General features: G+C 40.9%; 1 protein-coding gene across 1 annotated transcript in view; it reads right to left on the bottom strand.

Annotated features, from left to right (window-relative positions):
- ABCB7 (ATP binding cassette subfamily B member 7) overlaps positions 1–14,562 on the bottom strand; it is a 70,234-nt gene extending 55,672 nt beyond the window's left edge. Inside the window, exon 1 of the mRNA XM_054040000.1 lies at positions 14,390–14,562. Coding sequence (XP_053895975.1) covers positions 14,390–14,551 — 162 coding nt within the window. The 5' untranslated portion in view covers positions 14,552–14,562. The remainder of the gene's footprint in view (positions 1–14,389) is intronic.
- Between the last annotated feature and the right edge of the window lie 8,083 nt (positions 14,563–22,645).

Raw genomic sequence — 22,645 nt, 5'->3', positions numbered from 1 at the left:
TCAGGAATAGACAGTGTTGAGGCAACCTAGGGAGGTAGGACATAAGTTTGTATTGCTGCTTTCCATGCTGTACCTGCTCCCCGGATAGCAGACTTCAGTCTCCAGTGCTTTCAGTCTACCATGACTTCCTATCAACAGAAGTATATCACAAAGAAAAAATGTCTGTGCCTTTTTATGGTCCTTTATGATATACAAAGATGGCCCTTTGTTTTTGAATATGTCTGCTTGTTTTTTACTTCACAAATTGCACAGGCTACCTTAATTCTGGCATTTCCTAACTTCTGAATGTTCGACTTTGAAATATTAATATACTTTTAGTGCCATTTTTTGGATACAATACTACACAGTTTCAGTGATGAAACATAGGTTTAGTATTGATTGTACTTGAAAACTATCTATTCCTACAGCGTCATGACTGTTAAATGTTATAAATATCTTGTTTAACACATCAGAGCATTGAATGCAAAGAACAATCAAGATTACCAAGAAGCATTTGTTCCAGGTCAAATCTAATGTTTACAAACTTTTCTGCTGAGTTTCCAACAAACTATTCCAGACAGCATTATGCTATGCTGCCACTTTTGACCAATGGTTACCTGCATAACTAAGATATGTTAGGAATGAATCCAAATACTGAGGAAGTATATGAGAATCTTACCACTGGCTTTCCTGGGGAGTTATACTGGGTCCTTAAAAGCAAGAGAGGAAAAAAATGTAATAGGAGGGAGGAAGCAAGGAAAGAGTGTATATGAACGAATGGGAGGAAGAATGTGAATGAGAAGGAAAGCGATAGAGTGAAAGGAAAGAGTTAAAAGAAGCATCTGAGTGAATGAGTGTAAATGCCAACTGTAACAGTGAATGAGAAGATATGTGGGAGTAAACAAGAGTGGCAAATGCACTGAGAAAAGAAAGAGTGAATGATAATTGTTGGATTGAATTTAGATGAGAGGGAAAGAGGAGAGTGGGAATGGAAGACAGTGCATGAGAGTTTGGGAATGGGGAGAAGTCAACTGATCAGACTGGGCTTTTCAGTATATTAAGCTTAGGCAGGCAGTCACTCTGTACGCAGAAAAATAAAACTCAAGAGAACATTGGTTAAAATTAGTAATTTTGCATGAGAATAACTTCATTTCCTCATATGATGAAATTTTATTATTTAGCAATAATTACAAGAATTAAATTCACAAGGGAGGTTGCTAGTTATCAATGTGATCCCTTCGGAAAGGCTCTTCTAAAAAGACATGCACAAATGTTGATGAAGAACACCAGAACCCACTAATGGCTTAAAAATACATGGATTTCTATATTAGGAAACTCATGAGATTGTTTTTAAATTGACTGATTCTTAAAAATGGCAAAAGTTGTTTCACCATTGTAGAAGGGGCCATCAAAAATAACCTTTTAAAAATTAAAGCTATATGCATTTTACCAAAATATCTTCAGCTAAGTAGTTTACATTACAACAGAAAGATGACAAATTTTCCTTATTTTGCTGTTTATACTGACTTAAATGAGAGCTGCAGCTCGTTCGGACCTCTGAAAAAGACTTCTCAAGCTGGACACCGAAAATCTGAGACCAGTTCTGAAAAATGTAATTGCATGTCTCTTCGTTTCATCTGTAGTTTTTAGAGAAGGCTTATGCTGGCTGATGCTGTATATTTAAGAGAGAAGGTGGGTGAGGTAATATTTTTTTTAATCGGACCAACTTCTGCTGGTGGAAGAGACAAGCTTTTGAGCTTCACAGAGCTCTTCTTCAGATCTAGAAAATGTAACCAGCGTGTCACAGCTAAACAGGTGGAACAGGTTGTTAAGCATAAGGGGTTAACACACATTACCGAGGAATATCAAGACTCACAAACCATCTCAAACCACTCACCGCATAAAGGGCCAGTTTCCTCCAGGACGCAACCGACTTCCTCCAGAAACTCCACAATATTAACAATTTCCCTCAGAACACATTCCTTCCCACCATGTATGTCCCTTTCCTATACACCAATATCCTCACTGTGATGGCATCACAGCCTGCCTAAAGACAATGGACAATACTCAGATATGCACCTCAAAGACGTCACCAAACTAATCCATTTCATTCTCACCCACACTACTTTACATTTAACACCACACAGTTTGTCCAAACCACGGGAACAGTCCCGGGTACTGAGATGGTTTCTCAATATGCCAACCTCTTCATGGGACATGAAGCAAGAATTTTTGGGAAAATGCACCATAAAACCTGTGATATACATTGATGACACTTTCATTCTCTGGACAGATGACCGAACTCCCTCACACATTTCCACCACAACTTCAACAGCCACCATTTGGTTTCTTTGGTGAGACATGTCTACTGGGAAATGGCCTGAGGCCATCAAAAATCACTTCACAGTCCATTAAACCATCCGCAGGTGATAATCCAAGTGTGTTCTGCTGCACAGGACTGATCCTGGGCAACGTACAGGCAATTCTCCCTTACTCCAAAAACCTTGTCTCTGAGTACATAAAGAGAAAGGAATATTTTCCCCCTGGTTATGCAAGTGTGGGTGGGTCATCAGTCATGTTTTAATTACTCTAATTCTGGGTGGTCAGGGAAGGTGCATGATACTTGCATCTTTAAGAATACAGGTCTTTTTGAAAAGATGCGAGCACAGATTAGCATATTCACATTGGTGGGGCTAAAATACAAACTGTGTTTCTCAGATGCCCAGCCCCGCCTTTGCTTCCCTGACTCATGAAACCATACACCTGGCACCAAGATAAGAACAAGGAAAGATTTAATTACCACCTAAGTATATGCAAGATCACAGTGGAGCATGTGTTCGGCAGATTAAAGGGTCAATGTCTTATGAATAGCCTGGATCTCAGAGAGCCAAATGTTCTTGTTACTGCTGCATAACGTGTTTTACATAAATTTGCAAGGCTATGGGGGAAAATGGTATTGGGGGGGACACACGACTGATTTTGAGGAACCTGACATGGGCAATTAGCTTCATCAGCAGGTCAGTTTTGTCAGTAGGTCTTAAAACTGGGTGTGGACACATGCAAGGCTGTGCCAACAGAAGACAAGTTTTACCAGTAAACTTTGTAGTGTAGACGAGGTCTTAGAACAGGTGACAAAAACAAACAAATAAATTTAATTGAAATAGCACCTTCAGTCATTAATCTTTGTTGTGACTGCTTATTAGAAACCAAGAGCTATAGAAAGCAAGTTTAAAAAAAAACACTCTTGTATGAATGAAAAAAATGTAGATCTTATCACATATTCCACATTGTACCTGGAACAGCAAGATAAGAAGAAAAATTGAGGAAAATTGAAGTTAGTCTATTTCTGCTTTTTGCAGTTCTACTTTCCAGTAACGTACATGGTCTTACTTTTACTGTTGACAACGTGGACTTTGAAGGGAACCCCTAAGCATACTACTTGACTCATCCAGATTAATCATATAACAATTTGCCTTAGTCGCAGGACTGCTGCTCTTTCTGATCATATTCTTTATTCCCTTTATGTTTCTTCTAGACTGAATAATCTTTTTTATTATAGGCTTTGTTTCAGGTAAACTGCTTTGGGAATGGTCCTAAACTCCCTAAAGACTGCATTTCCATTTACTTGGGTCATTTTTCAAGCTCACTACGTAGGCCAACATTTTGGTCTTTACCGGTAGTAATATCCAGCAGATGTCATAAGTCAAACAGGAGCTCTGACAGGAAGCACTTGGAAGGGTGAAATGGAGAAGTTATATTTGTGGAAACAAAATTAATCTCAATGTTAAGGTTTGGAGTCTGGACACAGTTCCACACTATGCTGTGCATAGAAGAGGCTTAAGAAAATTATTTACTATGTCTGTTTTCCCCTTAGAATCCATTCCTCTCTCCAGGATGCAAAAGTTAACATCTTTTTGCACTCTGTTTTGAAGCAACAAGCCTCTGAACAGCTACTGAACTAGGTAGGTGAGAGACTGGAGACATGAATCACTATTATTTGTATTCGTGTATCACCCAAATGTCTCAATTAAAATAGATCCCCATGGGCTAGACAATGCACAACATACATACAAATACTGCTCTACCCTAAAGAACTTACAACTAAAGAAAGAAAAAAAATTCAAGTTGAGGGAAATGAATACAACATGAATGCAAAATAATGAGGGTGGTGATGGGCAAACATTTTAATAATGTGGAACTAATGATAAGTTATTAAGGTTTAAACCTTGCTTTATTACTTTTAGCCTTGCCTTTTCCCCATATATTTAACCCTAGCCTTTTTCTATTTTTAAAGTAACGTGAGTGGGGAGTGACAGTTCTTGCAGAAGTTGCTAAAACATGCATTAATGTCTTTACTTTCAAGGTTCTTCAAGGCCTACACCCACCCTACCTATCATCGCTCATTCAGTATAAAGAGTTTGACTCCTGCCTGATGCCAGCCTCCATTGCTCACTTGTTATACAGTATTTTAAAACAAGCACTTTTGTGCTTGTCTCCTATGCTGCCCCTCACGCTTAGGAGGAGTTCCCTGTAAACATCCTGAAAGCCATTTCAAATCCCTCCTTAAAACTCACTTTTTCTGTGAGTTCTACAAAAACTTGACAACAGATAATGTGCTGAGACCATAAGAATGGCCCAACTGGGTCAGACCATAGGACCATCTAGCTCAGTATCCTGTCTTCTAACAGTGGCCAGTGCCAGGTGCCCAAGAGGAAATGAACAGAATAGGTAATCCTCAACCGATCCTGCCCCTATCACCCATTTCCAGCTTCTGGCACACAGATATGTACTACCTATGGTGATGGACAATATTGTCTCATTGCTTCTTTACGCTCCCCCATCTGTCTGTGACCATCTCTCGTCTTATACTTAGATTATAAACTCTTTGGGTGAATGCCCATCTTTTGTTCTGTGTTTCTACAGCATCTAGACCATGAGGTCCTGGTCCGTAACTACAGATCCTTGGCATTACAATAACAAATTATTATTAAAAAAAAGTTGGACGAATAAACAAAATAGTGCTTTAGATTAATTATTCCTTCCTTTACTAGTTCTTCAAGCGTCACACCGATTGCCTAAACTCAATCTCACTCAACAATACAAGGGTCAGAATAATAATAGTTTTGGGGTTTTTTTGAACAGTTGTGGACTGCTTACAAACTGTAAGGTAATGACAGAAATGAAAGTCTGATGAGGTTACTCTATGCAATACATCCAGGCGTTCTCAAACTGGGGGTCGGGACCCTCCCAGGGGGTCACGAGGTTATTACAGGGGGGGGTGGGGTTGCGAGCTGTCGGCCTCCACACCTAACCCTGCTTTGCCTCCTGCATTTATAATGGTGTTAAATATATTTAAAAGTATTTTTAATTTATTTGGGGGGGGGCGCACTCAGATGTTTGCTATGTGAAAGGGGTCACCAGTACAAAAGTTTGAGAACCACTGACACAGATGGCAGTTTTTTATCACTTGGTAATCTGGAGGCTTTTGCAAGATATCATGCCACATCACACTCATTTCATTAACTAAAAATGTATGCCTACTTCACTACAAAGCAAAAAGCCTAAGACTACATTCCCACTTATGCATCACTCTTTGAAATCATCTTCCTGTTAAAAATCTTCTAAAGATGTAACTTTTCAAGATCATTCAAAATAGACCAACAATGAATGTTTCAAGTTGATGAATTCATTTTATTTTTTGTTTTAAATCCATTGTGCATAAATATTGCACAGGTTTTAGAATAGTGCTGCAGTACCTCATTACAAAAGGACAGGATATGGACCAAGTTTCTGCCTTACCTCTGAATTTCTTGTCTTGCACAAGTTTAAAAACAAGACCCCTATCATCATCTGAACATAGTCTTTTGTCATTTAATTTATTTCCGTCCAGCCATTTTATCGATCTAAGCAAATAATAAGAACTTTATTCTGGTCTGTGATAGAATTATGTCTGTCACAGGCATTTAATCAGAACCAATGGTAATGAAAAGCTAGTCAAATAATGTACTTCTGCAATAAATATAGGTTTAAGATTATTATCAAACTGAAATAATAGCTACTCAAGAGTTTTTCAAGGATCGTTCATTCATTTTAACATTTAGATGCAGTAACATTTGAGATGTGTTCAAAATACTCTTACTTTACAATTCTGCTTTGCATTTCTACAATTTTGATTGGCTCATAAATGGAAACAGACTACCAAGAATTTTATTTGGGAACCAAAAAAAAAAAAAAAGAGAGAGAGAAAAGAAAAGTTACTTTGCAACATCTACTGGAATGTATTACCAAAGATATCCATAGCGGAGAGCAGGAATTTTGACTTGTATATTAGTAATATAACTGGTACCTCTATATGAGTAAATGATTGTCTCAGTTGTCTTTGGACAACATAAACACAAGAATACAGCAAAGCATTTTCTGCACCACTCTGGCATTTCAGCAGCAGGGGGAGGGGTGCTTCCCTGTTACAGTTCATTGTTTCAATGGAACTGAACTTTCATTTAGGACTTGGCCACAAAATTCTAATGGAAGGGAATAAGAATTGTCTGGACTTCAAAGGTGACTTGATGTTTAGATTTCACCTTCTACATTATGCCTATGCAAGTTATAGAATGATGTACTTTTTAAAGATATAAATAAGTGTGGGAAAAGGGAGAGAGAATTACTGAACAAATGTCAGGAAATAGAGATAAGAATGGAAAATGTCAAGATGCAAAAAAACAGCAATAGAAGTAGATAAAATAGAGTATGCTGCTGACCAAATTAGAAAAAAGCCAGTACAAATTATTTGCTTTCTGAAAATACTTTTAAAAATACCCAAGGTAAAGTACATGTCCAAAATATATGTATTCTAGCACTTAAGAAGCACATAGAAGTTAACTATGCAGTAGATTATCAACAGAGATCTCTTAATCCCATGTTTAAAAGGGGAAGTTTATTTCAAAATCAGATAGGCACTTAACGGGTATCAAACAATGAAGCCTTTCCACACCGTTACTGCTTGGCAATGCTGTTGACTTCTTGATGAGAAAAAGCGTAGCTGGATACAACACAGGCATCACAAGGCTCAACAATACATTAGAAGATCTGGATATTGCTAATGACATAAGTCTTCTCAGTGACAGCTCAACCAACATGCAAGTAAAGACCTAAAGACTGTCCAGCGTTGTCAAAAAGGCCAGGCTAATAATCAGTTATGAAGAAAAAAATTCAACGAGAACTCCAGCAACTCGCAATTCTAATATCACTTTGGAAGGCAAAGGAATACAGGAAGTGAATCAACTAGCATACCTTGACAGTAACGTTCAAGCCACAGGGATGTCCAGAAAGAAATAGTATCATGAATTGGCAAAGCAGCAGCTGCATACACTACCTTAAACAAGATTTGGTCATCAAAAATCTACAGTTAAAAGATGAAATTCTGAATCTTCCACTCAAATGTTATTTCTGTCTGAACACATGGATATGAAAGCTGGAAATCCAAAAAATACAGATATCCAAATGTCTTTGAAAGCAAATGCCTTAGAAAAATACTAGGTATTAAATGGAATGAATAACAAATGCCGAGATTCGTCAAAGTGCAACAGCCCATTATCTCTAAAAGTATCCAGAAAAGATGGTAACAGTTGGGACATAAGTTAATAATGAAGCCAGAGCTCGTGCCACAGTAGGAATACCACTGGGCAGCTGAAGAAGGAATGATAGAGGATCGTTCATGCCATAAGTGATATGTAATAGCATGGGAAGGATTCAGACTTACCCGGAAGTTAACAGACTTCAGGTACTCAGCTCAATCTCAACCTATACACTAAATTTGGAACTACTATTTAATAATCTGCAGGATACACTATACCTATATATGTTTATTTAATCAGTTTTAACATACATTTATTCAGATAATTTATTTTTACATATTGATTATGTTAGAAAATGGTGAGTGATACTTATTCATTAGAGTATTCATTTTTTACTTGTGATATCTGTCAAGCTGCATTTGGATGGAAATTGGAATTAAATTAAAAATGCACAAAATCAGAATTTTATTTATTTAGTTAGTTAAATAAAGCTAGATTAAATGTACTGGATACATGAGAAAAAATAAGTTTATCAAAACATGTTCTGCATTTAAAACTAATTGATTTATCAAATCAGGAAGTATTATCAGAAGTTGAATTTATTGTTTCTGGTTGCCATGTCCTTCAAGACTTTAGAACTAGAACTCATACTTGTTTTTATTTACAGATTGAAAGAGGAAAAGAAGCTTTCCCAATCAGTTTCTCAACTTTGAATGAACTAGTCCTTTTACTAAACTGACTGAATAAACTGAAAAAGAATAAAATATTTTCTGCACCCACTAAAAGGTGACAGCTGTCAAAAGCTGGTTTAGCACTTCAAACTCTGGTCCCAGGGGCTTAGCCAGTGACTTCCATGAGTTCAGTGGTTTGAGTTTCTTTTAAAACTTCGGCAGCAAACATATATTGCTTGATTTTTTTTTTAAATTTAACTTTAATTATTTTAGTGGATCATAGCAAGCTTAGGCCTTAGCATAGGCCACCATAAAAATAAACCTATTTAAAATTGAAATTAACAAGAACTTATTTCAACAATTCTACAGTTAAATTTTTTCAGACTTTGTTTCATTAAAAATGTTGATATTTTGATCTTTCATTTCAATTCAGGGCAAAACACAATTGTTGAAATATCAGAATTTCCTCTGAGGCAGAAATTCTGATTTTCTCTCAGCTGTAGCTAAACAAGATTGTCCCTTAACCCAGTTAAAAACTATTCCAATTTGTAGACTAAATCTTAACTGTGTTTCATAAGCAGGGTTACGCTAGCATCTGACTGGAATTACTGTATTACAGAGTGGTGCTTGTAAAAGAAAATTAGCTACCACAGGGCTTCCTGGCCCTTTTAGCAGACACTCTTAACGGTTGCCTTTTTTCCTTTTTATAGTTACTCTGGCTGCTACTGAATTTAATCTTTAACACTGAAGGGCAAAATTCTGATTTTAATAGAGTTAACAACAGGGAGTTAGACTGTAAATAGGTTTTCAGCCAGTCTACATTACAGCAGCTTTTATGATGATTTGCTTTAAAAAAATTAAAACTAGATCCGCTATGATTGGTGTTACAATATTTTATAAATAGCAATAATAAATATGTAAAAATTATAATATTCTCTGGAAAATACACCATGAACTATACTAAAAAAAGTCATGTGATGGCAAGAAAGAAGAGAGGTGTAAAACAGTATTTGGCAAACTTTCAACATTATTTTAATAGATAATACCTAGTCCTGCCATGAGTGCAGGGGACTGGACTAGATAGCTTCTCAAGGTCCCTTCCAGTCCTATGATTAAGTGAAAAAATCAAAGTAAATATTAACTCAATCAACCAGTTTTAACAGCTGGTCAAATACTATTCTATCAAATTATACATTCAGTAAGTATTTTTCTACTATTCAACAAGCTCAACACATTTTTAAAATGTATTAAACAAAGATGGTAGTTATAATTAAATACAACAGCAGACATTATAATACAGTAAAAGCTGTGTTACCAACCAAAACACTCTAAAAACCAGCATTTCTAATCTTCATAGAAAGTCCAGTTTATAGCCTGATAGGCACCGGGCCGGCAGGCTCTCTACCTGGCACCGCGTGGCTCCCCGGAAGTGGCAACATGTCCCTGCTGCTCCTAGGCGTAGGAATGACATGATGGGTTCAGAGTGTGGAAGGGGGAGCAGGGCTGGGTGCTGGGGCATGGGACACAGGTTCTGGGAGGGAGTTTAGGTGCGGGGAACTGGGGCAGGTGGTTGGGACTTGGGAGGGGTTTCAGGATGCCGGGTGGTGCTCACCTTGGGCGGCTCCCCACAAGCGGCAACCTGGTCCTGCTGCTCCCAGGCGAAGGCACAGCTAGGCAGCTCTGTGCACTGCCTCCACATGCAGACACCACCCCTGCAGCTCCCATTGGCTGTGGTTCCCAGCCAAAGAAAGCTGCAGAGCCAGCACTTGGGGCGGGGGCAGCGCACAGAGCCACACCTTGGCCTAGGAAAAGCAGAGACAGCTCGCCGCTTGCAGGGAGCCACCCCAGGTGAGTGCCCCCCAGATCTGGCACCCTGAAACCCCTTCCTCATTGCAACCCCCTGCCCCGAGCCCCCTCTCGCACCCAAACTCCCTCCCAGAGCCCACGTCCCATACCCCTCCCATGCCCCAACCCTGCACTGCCTGCCGCACCCAAACTCCCTCCCCCTTAGTTAACCGGAATTTTTCACTTACCAGCACCCCCCATTTCCCCAACATGCTGGATAAATAAGCTTTTACTGTAGACTGTTTTACTCCTTTTTGAGTACGAGTGTGGTTTGGGTTGGTAACCTACTAGCCAGTGTGAAAGGATTTGATTTTTTTTTAAATACAGACTCCTAGAACTGGTCACAACTAGTTACATATTTTTGTTTTTTAAAAGTTCTTTTACTTTTTATACACTTGTGTTTAAAAGCCTGAGAGAGTTAGAATCTGAGTTCACAGTTTAGACAGGGCCATAACCTCAGAGATGGCCTCTCTCCTTATCAGGGCACAAATAATTTAAGGAATTATAGTAGGGCTGTCAAGGGATTTAAGAAATTTATCACAATTAATCGCTCAATTAAAAAAAAATCATGATTAATCACACTGTTTAACAATAATAGAATACCATTTATTTAAATATTTTTGGTATTTTCTACATATATTTTCAAATATATTTATTTCAATTACAACCCAGAATACAAAGTATACAGTGCTCACTTTATATTTATCTTTGATTACAAGTATTTGCACTGTAAAAAAACAAAAGAAATAGTACTTTTCAATTCACCTAATACAAGTACTATAGTGCAATCTCTTTATTATGAAAGTTGAACTTACAAATGTAGAATTATGTACAAAAAAATGCATTCAAAAATAAAACAATGTAAAATTTTAGAGCCTGCAAGTCCACTCAGTCCTACTTCTTGTTCAGCCAATTGCTCAAACTAGTTTGTTTACATTTGCAGGAGATAATGCTGCCCGCCTCTTGTTTACGTCACCTGAAAGGGAGAACAGACATTCGCATGGCACTGTTGTAGCCGGCGTTGCAAGATGTTTACGTGCCAGATGCGCTAAAGTTTCGTATGTCCCTTCATGCTTCAATCACCATTCCAGGGGACATGTGTCCATGCTGATGACAGGTTCTGCTCGATAAGGATACAAAGCAGTGTGGACCGACGCATGTTCATTTTCATTATCTGAGTCAGATGCAACCAGCAGAAGTTGATTTTCTTCTTTGGTGGTTCGGGTTTTGTAATTTCCGTATCAGAGTGTTGCTCTTTTAAGACTTCTGAAAGCATGCTTCGTCCCTCTCAGATTTCGGAAGGAACGTCTGATTCTTAAACCTTGGGTTGAGTGCTGTCTTTAGAAATCTCACATTGGTAGCTTCTTTGCATTTTGTCAAATCTGCAGTGAACGTGTTCATAAAACTAACACGTGCTGGGTCATCATCTGAGACTGCTATAACAAGAAATATATGGCAGAATGTGGATAAAACAGAGCAGGGGACATACAATTCTCCCTGAAGGAGTTAAGTCACAAATTTAATTAACGCATTTTTTTTTAACAACCGTTATCAGCATGGAAGTGCATCCTCTGGAATGGTGGCCGAAGCATGAAGGGGCATACGAATGTTTAATTCTCAATTACTGAGGTTCATTGATATACTTTGCTTTCCATAACCAAATCTCTGTATAACTTTTCATGAGTGATGTACCCGAATATTCAGATTCTAATATCTAAACTGTATTGCTAAATCTATTCACCTAAATTTGGGTTATTGCTGATTATGCACTATATGTATCTTATGATTTTAAAAACAAACATTGTATTTGTGGATAATCTAAGCACTATACCCAGATGTACAGACACACTTTTCTCAACCTGTATAGTATATAATTTTAACATTAGCTTTAATAAATGTTTTATATCTGGCACGTAAATACCTTGCAATGCCAGCTATAAAAGTGCAATGCAAATGCCTGTTCTCAGTTTCTGGTGACATTTTAAATAGGAAGAGGGCAGCATTATCTCCTGTAAATGTAAACAAATTTGTTTGTCTTAGCAATTGGCTGAAAAAGAAGTAGGACTGAATGGACTTGTAGCCTCTGAAGTTTTACACTGTTTTCTTTTTGAGTGCAGATATGGAACAAAAAAATAAATCTACATTTGTAAGTTGCACTTTCAGTACTTGTATGCGACGAATCGAAAAATACAATTTATTTTGTTTAGCATTTTTACAGTGCAAATAATCAAAAATAATATACACTTTGATTTCAATTACAATACAGAATACAACATATATGCAAATGTGGAAAACATCCAAAATATTTAATAATAAATTTCAATTAGTATTCTATTGTTTAACAGTGTGATTAAAAAAATAATCATAATTAATCAGTTTTAATTGCGATTAATTTTTTGAGTTAATCACCATGGATTTGTGTCTCCAGAGATAACATGCTTGTTAACAGCAAAAACGTTTTAAAATAAATAAATACATAGAGGTGAGAAATAACAGACCTCAATCCTATTGTCCCTCTGCAAATTTGTGTACACAGAGTCAATCCCTTACCCCTCTCTAAAAGTGCAGTTTCAAAAAGTTCAATGAATAGAAGATTGGTGGGGGGAAGAATAGATCTGGACAAGGAGAAGTCATCTGGAGATAAATGTGAGAAGGGAGAGAGAGACAGTAGAAAAAAGTGAAACTGTTTGAGCAGCATATTGCAGAATGCACTTTTATGTAGAAATCCATGATTGAACCAAATCCACCCTGAACAAAACTTTGTTTTAAATATTTGTTTAAGTTATAAACACTTCACAATTAAAAAATCAGTTATTATTACTTCAGAAAGCTTCCAACTTTGTTTTAAAAACAGAACTAAAAGTGCATCAAAATTAACAGCCACAGATATAAATATAATAGAGAACACAGTATTTACATGGCTGTCAGAAGGCCCAAATCTGTTCAAGCCAGTGTAATTAGTACTAGGTCCTCAGTTACCCACTACAGAATAAGCAACAACTGTCTACTCAGGTCTCCCTACATTCACAAATAAAGAACATATCAGATATTAAACGGATAAGAACAGATATAAGTTAGAAAAAATTTTCACTTCAAGGTCCCAGAAACACAGACAAGGTTTTCACCTCGAGGCCAAAAGACCAAAAACATCAAAACACTTGATCACGGCCTTGTGTAGACCAAGAGACTACTTACACTTGATCTTAGCTCTAGCTCCGGCAAGTTCCCCACTTTGTCGACTTCACTTAAATTTTCTTCACCAGAATAACCTTATGAGGTACAATTATTGATTACATGATGGTCGGGGGTGGAGCATAGGGAAAACAAATTGACTCAGAAATGAGAAGCTGGGGATGGACAACAGGGGGTGGGTGGATCACTTGATGATTACCTGTTCTGTTCATTCCCTCTGGGGCACTTGGCATTAGCTACTGTCACGGGATATTGGGCTAGATCAGTGGTTCTCAAACTTTTGTACTGGTGACCCCTTTCACACAGCAAGCCTTTGAGTGCGACCCCCCCCTTATAAATTAAAAACACTTTAAAATATATTTAATACCATTATAAATGCTGGAGGCAAAGCGGGGTTTGGGGTGGAGCCTAACAGTTCGTGACCCCCATATAATAACCTCATGACCTCCTGAGGGGTCCCAACCCCCAGTTTGAGAAACCCTGGGCTAGACGGACCTCTGATCTGACCCACTATGGCCGTTCTTAGGCTTTGTACATTCATCCACTCACACATAAAATATGCGGCTACAAAAAAAATTCTGGAAAACTACAGGGCAATAGAATGAAGAGACCCAAGGAAAAAAAAAAAGCAATTAAAAAAAAAACACTGTTGAAAGCAGTAACAGAGCAAAGGAGGCTCAGAAGGAAAAGGACAAACTAAACCTTCCCACCAGCCGTGGTTTATCAGTAAAAAAAAGGCAGAAACACGCAGGGCACCAAATTCCCCTAAAAACGCCCAACACCCCTATACAGAAACTCACTACCTGCTTGGCCCTAGCCTCCTCTGCCCCTGCTGCCCTCAGCCCTGCGTCCTTGCCCCGTCCCCTGCAATCCTGACCCCAGCGCCCCTTCCCCACAGGGGCGCCAAGCAGCAGTCCCATGCCGACGAGCGAGCCCCCTTGTTCCCCAGGGGCCCAGCCCCATCGGCCTTGCCCCTCGCACCCCCAGCCCCTTGCTCCCCACTGCCGACTATCCCCCACTCGAGCCTGCGTGAGCCCTGCCCGCCCCACAGACCCCTCTCCTCCCTTTGCCCGGCGCTCCCCCGGCTCCCGCCGTGTCCTCCCCGCTAGCGCCCGGTCCCCGCCGCACCTGATAGATCCGCGGGGAGGGCTGGCTCCGCTTCAGCCCGCTGCCGGCTGTCCAGCCGTGGACGCAGGCCGCCGGCTGCCGGAGCAGGGAAGCTGCCAGCAGCCTGCGCCGATGGAAGGCGGCGAGAGCCGCCAGGCTCCGCGGAGCCCCCAACAACGCCATCTTGAAAGCAAGAGAGAAGACAGAGAGGATTGTGGGATACTGGCGGACTAGATCGGGGTGGGGGAGAAGGAGCGAGGGCGAGAGTTCTCATGCCCCCCTCACCTGACCTGGCCTGGCCTAGTACCGGAAATGGAGCCTGCTCTAGAGTAGTGTTGGTGGGAACCAGGCCAAGGGTTTCAATCCATCTCTCCCACCTATGCTGAGAAACCCCTGTGCCTGCTGCAGAGCCACTGGTGATCCCGCTAATCGTGTTCCAAGCCCCAATGGGAGACTGCCACAGGCAGTTCCTTGGCCCGGTCCACAAATCTCCATGGCAGCTGGATAGTGAGAGGTTACCCAGGCAGGGAGCCATCCTGGGCTCCTTAGGCGGGGATTGATGCAGTGTGGCTGCATGATCTGTCCCGGAGCTGTCAGCACCGCTGCCTGCTGCCCCATTTCTCATTTTCACAAAACAAGTTTTCTAACCTGGCGGCTATGGTGGACTTTGGGCGCCTGAGCAAGCCACTGGCCTTCCAAACTAGTGAAACTGACCATAGATTACGTGACCATATTAGCAGTCACACAAAGCTTCTCTTTCCAACCCCCAGGGAATAGGATGACTAGATGCACCAGGACAATGGAATGTACTAGTTTTTAAGGACATGATCTGCCTCTCAGACTGGGGGGGGATAGGGAAGAGTGTGTATCTGTCCTGTACTTTAAGGAAATTCCTTAGTAAAGAGTCTCCAAGCCCCAGCATATTCCTCTAGCAGGGGAAGACAGGAGCAGGACAGAAGCTCTTTCCCCCTTCTCTCCAAGGTATTAAAACCTTTCCAGGGTAGTTTCTTGGTTCTTCCATAAACTTCCATCTTGAGTTACAGCACTCCCCATTCCTGCAAGGTATAGTGTAACTGATTTTATTCTAGTCCCCCTTTCTGATATTCCTAGTTGTGGAGTGGATCATCAGGACAGTGGGACCCTCAAAACCAAATACACCTGAATCCACATATTAGTCTTAATCACCCATCCCTAACAACGCCATCATTTTAGGATTAATGTTTTGGCTGTTTTTAAAGTCTTCTTCTATCGTAAGGGAGGTTGTTTCTTTCAAGGAGACATTTAACAATCTAACTCCAAATCTCTTTTATTCAAACTGTCACAGAGCATGATAGCTCCATAAAACCAGGAGGAGTATCCAGACTCTGACACGAGTGTCCATTTCGGGCAACTTCTGTGAGCCCAGCAGGGCCAACTTTATTGATTGCAGTAGCTACCCTCAACTTGATTGCAGAGTGGGCTCTCTCTTAATGCAAGAGGCCTGAAAATGGAAGTGTAAAATCTGGACTGAGAAGATATTGCTTGTATTAAGATAGGTCCCCTGTATGTAAAGATCTGTCGTCTCTGTATAGAACTGAGTCTATAGTCAAGATAGGTATAGCTGTGAGCCACCCAATAGAACTCCTTGGGCAAGTGAAACTTTGTTTACTTCAGCGCAACTTTGGTTTCTCTGAGATCAAATCAACATGGTAATAATAGGTCCCTAATTCAATACCACTCTGAAAATTGAGGAAATTAGGGAATGTGCCATAGATTACAACAGTGTATTTACTCTCATCTGATTGGCATGCAGGGCCATGATGAAGCTGTAACTCTGTGTGACATTATTAATCACACAAAGATCTCTTCAAAGCTACCGGAGCTTGACTGTTGCTGTTGCTGCCTTCAGGGAGAGTTGTGAGCTCAGTTAGGGAGACAGCCTGACAGCAAAAAGAAAAAAAAAGAAAGAGGCCTGGCTTAAAACTGATTTTAATGAGGTAGGTTTCTCAGGAATTACTAGGCTGCACTATGACATCCAACATTGCTTCGGACCAAGGTTCACTTCAAACTATATAGGTGACATTTCTCTGTTACTAATCGGATTCTTCATCATAATCATATTTGGCAGTATTTGGTCTGAACAGTGCCACCTAGTGTAATCCTGCAAGAAAATAAGTTATAATTTAGCAGCAGAATAGAATAATAATACTGTATTACAAGATTACTTTGCACAGCTCTAGTACCTTTTAACTGGGGACCTAAATCACTTGACAAACATTAATTATTCAAGTCTCACAACTCCACAGTGAGGCAATGGTATTATTAGAGCCCTTTAATGTAAATTGAAACAGAGAGAGAATAAGAGGTTACTTGAGGTCACACATTGAGTCAGTGGCCTGTAATATAATTTAGGAGAACCACTGAAGTTAGAGATGGAAAGATGCAGGAGATCATCCAGTTCATATCCCTGCCAGTGCTGAACTTTTCCCTACAGGCACTTTCTTATGTTTTGTCTAATTCTACTCCTAAAATTCCAAATCAAGCCCTAGTTTTGTAAGGAATATTTGTAGACATTCCATATAAGGAATGTGTATGAGAATTCGGAGTGGTTTGATTGAACTCCCAAGCTGGAGATATAGCCATAGCTCTGAGATCAAAAATAATATTAGGAGACTGGAGAGATTCATTTGTGAAAAGAGATTAAAAGAGCTAAATATTAACAGCTTGGTTTACAGATAACTAAGGGGATACAATAAAAAAATAAACATTAAGGAAGGAGAGGAATTATTTACAGTGACACATGAGTGAATTACAAGGAGTAATGAGATCACAGTAAGTATGGAAAAATTAAGACTGAATAGTAGGAGAAAACTCTTATGGTGCGATGTGATAGGCAATGGAATGGAATCGCAAGGAAAGTAGTAGAATCCCTATCACTTGGGAACAGAGTGGATTATTTAAAACCAAGTGGAACACCCTCAATTTAAATCAATTTTAATATAACCATTAAAACATTGCTTTACAATTAAATAGAGCCTTTATGATAGATTTGGTGGGTTTTTTTGCTACCTCGAAGGGTACACTATAACTATATACATTTATTTAAGCAATTATATAGTTTAATATTTTCAGATTCTTAATTGCACAATTTTAGTATGTTAGAAAATAGTGAGTGATATATTACTTTTTTGCTAGATAATTAAGTTTTTGCTCATGATTTGTGTCAAGCTGCATTAGGATGGTGACTAGAATTTAATTAAACACACCAAACAGCATATACAATTTATTAAACAAAACAACCTTAAATTTTTTGGATACATAAACTTCCCTTATCAAAATATGTTTCCCATTTACAACTAAATGATTTATTAAACAGAGGGATTAACTGTAGCCAGTGAATTTAACTGATTATTTCAGGTCACCTTGGGAAAATTTTCCTCAGAACATAATAATGGCCATACTATGTTAGACCAATGATCCATCTAGCCCACTATCCTTGTCTTCTGACAGAGGTGGTGCCATATGCTTGAAGAGGAATCAACACCACAGGGCAGTTTATCAAGTGATCCATCCCCGGCCATCTGCTCCCAGCTTCCGGCAGTCAGAGGTGTGGGCACACCCAGAGGGTGGGGTTGCATCCCTGACCATCTTGGCTAATAGCTATTGATGGACCTATCCTCCAAGAACTTATCTAATTATTTTTTTAACTCAGTTATGCTTTTGGCCTTCACAACATCACCAGCAACGAGTTCCACAGGTTGACTGTATGTTGTGTGAAGAAGTACTTCTTTATGTTTGTTTTAAACCTGATGCCTATTAATGTCATTGGGTAACCAGTGGGTCTTTTGTTATGTGAAGGGGTAAATAACACTTCCTTATTCACTTTCTACACACCAATCATGATTTATAGACATCTATCATCTCCCTCTCAATTGTGTATTTTCTAAGCAGACCAGTGCCAGTCTTTAATCTCTCCTCATATGGAAGCTGTTCCATACCCCTAGTCATTTTTGTTTCCCTTCTCCGTACTTTTTTCAATACTAATATATCCTTTTTGAGATGGGTGTGACCAGAACTGCATGCGGTATTCAAGGTACAGGGAAACTACAGATTTACATAGTGGCATTATGATATTTTCTGTCTTATTTTCTATTCATTTCCTAACAGTTCCTAACATTGTTAGCTTTTTTGACTGTTACTGCACATTGAGCAGATGTTTTTGGAGAACTATCCATAATAACTTCAAGATCTCTTTCTTGAGTGGTAACAGCTAATTTAGACCCCCATCATTTTGTATGTATAGTTGGGATTATGTTTTCCAATATGCATTACTTTGCATTTATCAACATTGAATTTCATCAGCCATTTTGTTGCCCCATCACCCAGTTTTGTGAGACCCCTTTGTAGCTCTTCACAGTCAGATTTGGATGAAACTATTGTGAGTAATTTTGTGTCATCTGCCTCACTTGCCCAGCTCACTATTTATCCCTTTTTCCAGATAATTGTTTGAATATGTTAAACAGCATAGATCACTACAGATCCTTGGGGGACCCCACTATTTACGTCTCTCCACTGTGAAAACTGATCATTCATTCCTACCTTTGTTGTCTACCTTTGAAACAGTTAGTAATTGATGAGAGGACATTCCCTCTTATCCCATGACTGCCTACTTTGCTCAAGAGCCTTTTTTTGTGTGGGAGGAACCTTGTCAAAGGCTTTCTGAAAGTCCAAGGAAACTACATCCACTGAATCACCGTAATCCATGTGTTTGTTACCCCCCTCAAATAATTGTTTATTTATGAGAATTCTTTTCTTTACTATAGTTTCAACCAATTTGCCTGGTCCTGAAGTTAGTCTTACCAGCCTGTAATTGCCAGGGTTGCCTCTTTAAAAATCAGCATCACATTAGCTCTCTGCCAATTATCTGGTACAGAGTTTGATTTAACCAAGGCCTGGTCTACACTACGAGTTTAGGTCGCCTTTAACAGCATTAAATCGAATTAAGCCTGGACACGTTCACACGACGAAGCCCTTTCTTTCGACTTAAGGGGCCCTTTAAACCGGTTTCTTTACTCCACCTCCGACGAGGGGATTAGCTATAAAATCGGCCTTAGCGGGTCGGAATTGGGGTAGTGTGGACGGAATTCGACGTTATTGGCCTCCGGGAGCTATCCCACAGTGCTTCATTGTGACCGCTCTGGACAGCACTCTCAACTCAGATGCACTGACCAGGTAGACAGGAAAAGCCCCGCGAACATTTGAATTTCATTTCCTGTTTGCCCAGCGTGGAGAGCACAGGTAACCGTGATGGAGTCCCAGGATCGCAAAAGAGCTCCAGCATGGACCGAACGGGAGGTACGGGATCTGCTCGCCATATGGGGAGATGAATCAGTGCTAGCTGAACTCAGTAGCAGTAAAAGAAATGGCAAAATATTAGAAAATGTCTCCAAGGCCATGAAGGACAGAGGCCATAACAGGGACGCACAGCAGTGCTGCGTGAAAATTAAGGAGCTAAGGCAAGCCTACCGCAAAGCCAGAGAGGCAAATGGAAGGTCCGGGGCACAGCCGCAAACATGCCGCTTCTACGCGGAGCTGCATGCCATGCTAGGGGATGCAGCCACCACTACCCCACCCGTGTGCTATGACTCCTTCACTGGAGAAACATACAGGGAAGAGGGTTCGGGGTACGAGGAAAAGGAGGATGAAGATAATGGGGATAGCTCACAGCAGCAAGGAAGCGGAGAAACCGGTTTCCCCAACAGCCAGGATATGTTTATCACCCTGGACCTGGAGCCAGTAACCCCCGAACTCACCCAAGGCATGCGCCCAGACCCTGAGGGCACACGGGGACCTCTAGTGAGTGTACCTTTGTAAATATTACACATGGTTTAAAAGCAAGCGTGTTTAATGATTAATGATTAATTTGTCCTGGCAATCGCAGCCAGTACAGCTACTGGAAAAGTCTGTTAACGTGTATGGGGATGGAGTGGAAATCCTCCAGGGACATCTCCAGAAGGCTCTCCTTCATGTACTCCCAAAGCCTTTGCAAAAGGTTTCTGGGGAGGGCTGCCTTATCCCGTCCGCCATGGTAGGACACTTTACCACGCCAGGCCAGTAGCACGTAGTCTGGAATCATTGCATAACAAAACATGGCAGCCGTATGGTCCCGGTGTTTGCTGGCATGCAGACAACATCCATTCCTTATCGCTCTTTGTTATCCTCAGGAGAGTGATATCATTCACGGTCACCTGGGTTGAAATGGGGTGATTTTATTAAGGGGACATTCAGACGTGCCTGTTCCTGCTCGGCTGATGTCATAACTATAAAGGGAAGGGTAACAGCTGTCTTGTGTACAGTACTATAAAATCCCTCCTGGCCAGAGACTCCAAAATCCTTTTCCCTGTAAAGGGTTAAGAAGCTCAGGTAACCTGGCTGACACCTGACGCAGAGGACCAATAAGGGGACAAGATACTTTCAAATCTGGGGGGGGGGGGGGGAGAAGGCTTTTGTTTGTGCTCTTTGTTTGGGAAGTTGTTCGCTCTTGGGACTGAGAGGGACCAGACATCAATCCAGGTTCTCCAAATCTTTCTGAACAAGTGTCTCATATTTCAAACTTGTAAGTAAACAGCCAGGCAAGGAGTGTTAGTTTATCTTTGTTTTCTCAACTTGTAAATGTACCTTTACTAGAGTGTTTATGTGTTTGCTGTACTTTGAACCTAAGGCTAGAGGGGGGTCCTCTGAGCTCTTCAAGTTTGATTACCCTGTAAAGTTATTTTTCCATCCTGATTTTACAGAGAGGATTGATTTTTCCTTGTTTTAAGATCCAAGGGCGTTGGATATTGATCCACCAGGAGTTGGTAGGAGAAAGGAGGGGGGGATGGTTAATTTCTCCTTGTTTTAAGATCCAAGGGGTTTGGATCTGTATTCACCAGGGAATTGGTGAAGGTCTCTGAAGGCTACCCAGGGAAGGGAATTAGCTTTGGGATGGTGGCAGCAGACCAGATCTAAGCTGGTAGTTAAGCTTTCATGCAGGCCCCACATTTGTACCCTAAAGTTCAAAGTGGGGAAGCAGCCTTGACAGCTGAACAGAAATGTTCCCCGCTGTTAGCCATGCGGTGGGGGGGAGGGGTGAAGTGATCATCCCAGAGAATTGGGTGTGTGGGGGGGAGGAGGGGTTAGTTGAGTTTGTGCTACATGTTAACCCGGGAACCGCAGCCCCTCCTTTTACATTGCAAACCCATTTTAAGTGGCCAACCCAATGGGTGCTTGGTATGGGAAATGAGGGCGCTACTGTTTGAAACCATTCCCACATGTTAAGATGAAGAAAAAAGCCAAAAGACTGGCTTACCATGGCTGCCTGCAAGCCAAAATCTGTTGCCTGGCACTGCGTGAGTGATCTCTCACACCAAACCGGCAGGCCCTCACTATAAGAGGAAAAATGCGACCTTGTAACAAAAGCACATGTGCTGTGTGATGTGAACAGCAAAATTTAATGTGAAAGAGTATACCCATTGTTCTCTAAAATGTGTCTTTTTTAACCACCTCTCCCTTCTCCTCCACCAGCTGCAAATGTTTCTCCTTCACAGAGGAGAGTGAAGATTAGAAGGAGAAAACGGCAGACTCGGGATGACATGTTCACGGAGCTCCAGATGTCCTCTCACGCTGAAAGAGTACAGCAGAATGCGTGGAGGCAGTCAATGTCAGACTACAGAAAAGCATAGTATGAACGAGAGGAGAGGTGGCGGGCTGAATCGCGGGATGAACAGAGCAAGTGGCGGGCTGAAGATGATAGGTGGCGTCAGCTTGCAGACAGAAGGCAAGAGTCAATGCTCTGGCTGCTGGAGCATCAAACTGATATGCTCGAGCGTATGGTTGAGCTGCAGGAAAGGCAGCAGGAGCAGAGACCACCGCTACAGCCCCTGTGTAACCAACAGTCCTCCTCCCCAAGTTCCATAGCCTCCTCTCCCAGATGCCCACGAACACGGCGGGGGGGGGGCCCTCCGGCCACCCAGTCACTCCACCCCAGATGATTGCCCGAGCATCAGAAGGCTGGCCTTCAATAAGAGTTAAAGTGCAGTGTGTCCTTTTCCATCCCTCCTCCCCCACCCATCCCGGGCTACCTTGGCAATTATCCCCCTAGTTGTGTAAGGAATTAATAAAGAATGCATGAATGTGAAGTAACAATGACTTTATTGCCTCTGCAAGCGGTGCTCGAAGGGGGAGGGGAGGGTGGGGTGGTTGGTTTACAGGGAAGTAGAGTGAACCAGGTGGGGTGGGGGGGGACAGAGGGTTCATCAA

This window comes from Malaclemys terrapin, chromosome 9, assembly GCF_027887155.1.
Source record: "Malaclemys terrapin pileata isolate rMalTer1 chromosome 9, rMalTer1.hap1, whole genome shotgun sequence".
Classification (NCBI taxonomy): Eukaryota; Metazoa; Chordata; order Testudines; family Emydidae; genus Malaclemys; species Malaclemys terrapin.
Note: the sequence above shows the minus strand (reverse complement) of the source record. Positions and strands in the feature narration are given on the sequence as shown.